Source organism: Scatophagus argus, chromosome 5 (assembly GCF_020382885.2).
Source record: "Scatophagus argus isolate fScaArg1 chromosome 5, fScaArg1.pri, whole genome shotgun sequence".
Taxonomy (NCBI): Eukaryota; Metazoa; Chordata; class Actinopteri; family Scatophagidae; genus Scatophagus; species Scatophagus argus.
This window is the reverse complement of record NC_058497.1, coordinates 7,300,021-7,304,647: the sequence shown is the minus strand read 5'-3', so window position 1 is coordinate 7,304,647 and position 4,627 is coordinate 7,300,021. Positions and strand designations below refer to the sequence as shown.

Below are 4,627 nucleotides of genomic sequence, written 5' to 3'. Positions count from 1 at the left end.
TTCTAACCATATTAGCTTCAAATATTATTTATCAGTGCGGGCCCACCAACATTACCTCCTAACTTTGATGCAGCAATATCTCATGACACTTTCCAAACGGAGCAGGTCCAGACCAAACTCTTTAAATTAGTCATTAATACAGAAAGTATGAGACGATGTTTAGTGAAAGAGTTCACATCTTTCCAGAGTGTGAGAAGAAAGAGGCATTGATGTATGTAAGAATTTTCATCATTATCGCATCAGCATAATACCTTTTATGAGAGTATTTAGGTGCCTGTCCAAACATTTACTAAATCACCAGCAAACTGTGACTTATGTCATTTATTTATATTTTTGGAGCACAATTTAATGAAAAATGCTGAAGGTTTAAGGCAAATTATTTATGTGAACCATGGATGTTGCTGCAGCTCTTCCAGGGTAGCGCGGTTGTCCGGGTCTGCCGTCAAACACACCTTCAACAAATCCAGGCAGTCTGGAGGACAGACATGAATTCAAAAAAGTGTCAGCTGGAGTGACCTTTTGGAACATGGAAGGAAAAAGCTTGCACACTATCAGTACCAAAACCTAGAACTGTATTGAAGCCAGCATTGTCTTACCTTGGGACACTTTGAGCTCATTTAACCCACTCACAAAAGCCCTTTGGTTCCTAAGGAACCTCTGGGTCCTAAAGTCACTGGTTTCATGCAGCAGCTCATAAAGTAGCGTGCCCAGTTGCCAGACTGTGGTGGGACGGGCCTTGTATTCCCTCTCTGTGTAATACTCTGGCGGGGCGTAATCAAGGGTTCCTGTCAATACAGAGAAAGAGGCAGAAATAAAACAAAGATGAGGAGTAAGTTTTAAACAAAAGCACCACACTCGAGATCTACAAAGGCATGATGAGCAGGAGTAGAAACCAGATGTCGTACCAGAGTAGCTGTTGTAAGGTTCACTTTTCTCAATGCAGCCACAGCCAAAGTCTATGATGCGCACTCGAGGGACATCAGAACCAGTTTCCAGAAGGATATTGTCTGCTTTGATATCCCGATGGAACACTTTCTGAGAGTGCATTTGAATGGCTGCATCCACCAGCTGTTTCATGATGTTCTGAGATAGAGATAAGGAGAAACAGACTCATTTAGAATTATATGAAGCAGGGAATGCTGGGTGATACTTTCTAATTGTTTGACATTGTTGCAGCTTTCAGAGAAATTGTTGCTCAAAGTCCAGTTCAGTGCATTTGAGAGAACTGACCTGAGAACAGTGTTGATACCAAAAACAGCACAGTGCTGTTTGATTAATACTAAATCCAGTACTTTGTTTTGTTTTGTTTTGTTTTAGTTGAGACTCAGTGTAGCTTTAGGGTAACACCATACACTGACACAGAAACATGCTCCAACCAGCTTCAGTACCTTAGCCTGGGCTTCCGCCATGTAACCATTAGTCTCATCCAGGTGGGTCCATAGGTCCACAGAGGGAACTGGTCTCTCCATGACCAGGACAAGCCCGTGGTCCAGGTCATACCAGTCTAATAAGGTAGTGGCTGCATATTTCCCCACTGACTCTGGTCCACCTGCCGCTGTTTTCATGAGGAGCACCTCAGTGGGCAGTATGTGTGTCTCACCATTTATGTCCTAAAGGAGAAAGTATACAGAACAAATGTGTGTTTTAATCATTGACTGTATTTAATGATGGATGACATGACAGATTCTCAGAAGTGAAGCCAAAACATCTAAACTGCTTCTTTGAAGCTGACTGCTGTATCATGTTTAGTTTGGTTTTAATCATTTTAGGGGTAAAAGGCCCCAGTTGAGAGCTGAGTACTATCAAATAATTAATTGGGCGAGTGTATGGGCAGGAACACCTTCTCAAATGGCCTATTTTGTGAAATGATTCTATCTTTTTAATATACCGTAAACTTTTATGGCATTCAGTGTAGACAGCAGTGTAAGAATTTCACTGTACAGGTAAACCTGTTTCCTTACTGTACATATGACAATAAATGCTTTGAATCTTGAATCTGAATCTGAAGGTGCAGACTCTGGCTCCACATGACATTGCCATCACAAGATGGCAGAGCTCCTGTCCAGGATATTTTAGCTTAATTTTTGTCTACTGGGTACGCGAACATGTGTCATCCATCTTTATACATGAGGGTAATGGTGTTAATAGATGGGCGCCTGTGCGCGCATTGAACACCAAAGTAATGGGAAAGTGAGAAAAAAAATCAAGGATGTTTTAAGAGTTAATACTGAGACATCAGTTCAAATCACTCACAGCCAGTTGAACCTTCACTTTAGCTTGGGGGATGTGTTTGATCGCCACCTACAGGACAGAATCATCAGTATTTTTGTTAGTTCAGAGAGTTCTGACAGTGTTTGTATGTATGAGTTGAGAATAGGAACATAATACTTACTGGTAAATAATCAGCTTTTCTAATCCCAGCATAAACTGAACCAAAGCTTCCTTCTCCCAGCCTGTTAAGCTGCAGGTACTTGGCTTCAAACTCTGGAACACACACAAACACAAACACAGATTCATGTTTTATGATAGTTATGAGGAGCATCTTACCACAACAGCTGTGTCCAGATGTTGTGGTTGAAACCAGCGATTGTTAGCCTCTGGGTTAGTGAATTCTTCTATGTTATGCATCATTCTGATAATATTCTTCATTTGTTAATTCAAAACATCTGGTTTCTTTTAATGGCAGTTTCAAATAACAAAAAATATACTGACATTTTTGGAAATAAGATTACATGGTCTCATTAGTTAAAATGTTTGATGTTGTTTGTTGAACTGGTGCAAAAATCAAAAAGTCAAAAGAACAAGTGGTCATCAGATTTTCTTCTGCACTATTAGCTTACCTCTGCTTGCAGTCTCTGAGTTGGATATGATCCAGTTCTTGGGAGTAGACAAGTTATTGGAGGTCGAAGAGCTTTTGGAGCTCTCCGATGTCCTGGGAGTGTCTACTGCTAGCCGCAGGTCAACACTGGTCTCCTCCTCAGACACTTTGCTGGGTTCAGCAGTGTTGGTGTTGGTGTCAGTGCTTCCAACCCTCTGCTTCTTACTGGGGGACTCTCTTTGGAAGCTGGACTTTCTTTTGGTCCCCTGAGTCAGCACAGCCTCTGCTGACCCCTTGATGGGGTTGCTGGCAGTCTTTTGTTTTTTCATCTGCGTTTCCAGATCTGTGCAGGCCTTCCTTTTCTTGGTCACCACCATACATTGGTCGCCACCGTTGTCTTTGGAAGTGCTGGCCATGCTCTCTACAAATAAGACAAAAGCAGGGAACATGAACTTGTTTTTATCTGATGATTGACAGTTTCTAAGAGTGAATTTCAGGTCTGTGACATAAACTTTTTTGAGCACAATTCTGTATTATATTTTTACAGCAGTAGTTACTAAAATCTGCATGTGAAGACCATACGTATTAAGTAGTCAAGAGTAGACAAAATAATATCAGCTTTGATATTAAAATGCTGCTGATATATAAATGTAACAATGATAATATGTAATGAGTACTTTGTTTATCTGCAGGTACATTTATCTTTTTATTCTTTTTTTCTTTTATTTGCATAAAATTTTGAATGCAAATTATTTTCTGTTAAACTGATATTTTTACTAAAGTTACACTTGTTACTGCCTTTTCACACACACTTTACCACAAAGTCATGTTCACACACAATAGTAAAAACTCCTTTAACAATCTCATCATGAAGTTTGAATGCTGTAGCTGGTTATAGCTGTTATTGCTGGTTTAAATAATATCCCAAATAATTTTCCAGACACATACAAAAGTCTGTATCTTGAAACACAAAAGAATGAGGGTTGCTGCACTAGAATCAATCTTAAAATGTAGAAATACTTGAAATAAAATTAGTTGCATGGGAGTTCTTTCAATTTAATTAACATATTTTCATGTATTTGTTGACGTCTTAACTTGTATTAATCAAAATATACTGAACTACAGTCAAAATGATTTCATAGGAAGGTTTTTTGTAATCCATGAACTGCAGCTGCAGCTGTTTGAGAGTTTCACACTCACCTGAATTGCTCTTCTTGTCCCAGGAATGAAGAGTCTTTAACGTGTTCGTGAATGTGTTATTCTGTAAACGCTCTCAAGGAGAAAATACGTTTGTCTGAATAACCAGAAGCTGTGCTCAACTGCTTACCTGCTGAACTACTGACTGTTAGTTAATGTAGAACCTGTCTGTGTCTTTGTTCTAAGACCCTTGATGCCTTTAATGTGTCGAGTTCCATTCCGTGACATCCCTAATAGAACACAGGCTGAAATTACCATAGTGACCTGGAATAAAATAATAATAATATTAAAGTACTTTAAACAAATGGCCATCAAACACAAAATAGTCAAAGTCCAAGCTGAAAAGATTATACAGTGTCATCAGGGGAACCCAAAGTTTTCTTTTCACTCATATACTGTTAGTCTATTCTTGCACACAAACCATCTGAAACAAAGACATAATTTCAGCATTTATGCATTTTGACTCTGCATTTATTGATCAGTATATTTTTTTTGGCCACTTGGTACAGCTAATGTCGTGTCCCCATTGGGTATTTGACACTTGGATTTGTGAATTGAAATGAGTTTATTTGCAAAGAAACTAAACAAGCCAGAAAACTGTCATATTTATAC

At 39.0% G+C, this 4,627-nt stretch overlaps 1 protein-coding gene across 1 annotated transcript; it reads right to left on the bottom strand.

Annotated features, from left to right (window-relative positions):
• Positions 1–441: 441 nt before the first annotated feature.
• Positions 442–4,297, bottom strand: LOC124059825 (serine/threonine-protein kinase pim-2-like). Its single transcript, XM_046390208.1, has 7 exons — positions 4,019–4,297; positions 2,841–3,239; positions 2,393–2,484; positions 2,254–2,301; positions 1,389–1,610; positions 906–1,083; positions 442–785 (listed from the first exon to the last, which is right to left on the bottom strand). The coding sequence occupies exons 2-7, from the start codon at positions 3,232–3,234 to the stop codon at positions 565–567; spliced, it is 1,155 nt and encodes a 384-aa protein (XP_046246164.1). The 5' UTR covers positions 3,235–3,239; positions 4,019–4,297; the 3' UTR covers positions 442–564.
• Positions 4,298–4,627: the final 330 nt, after the last annotated feature.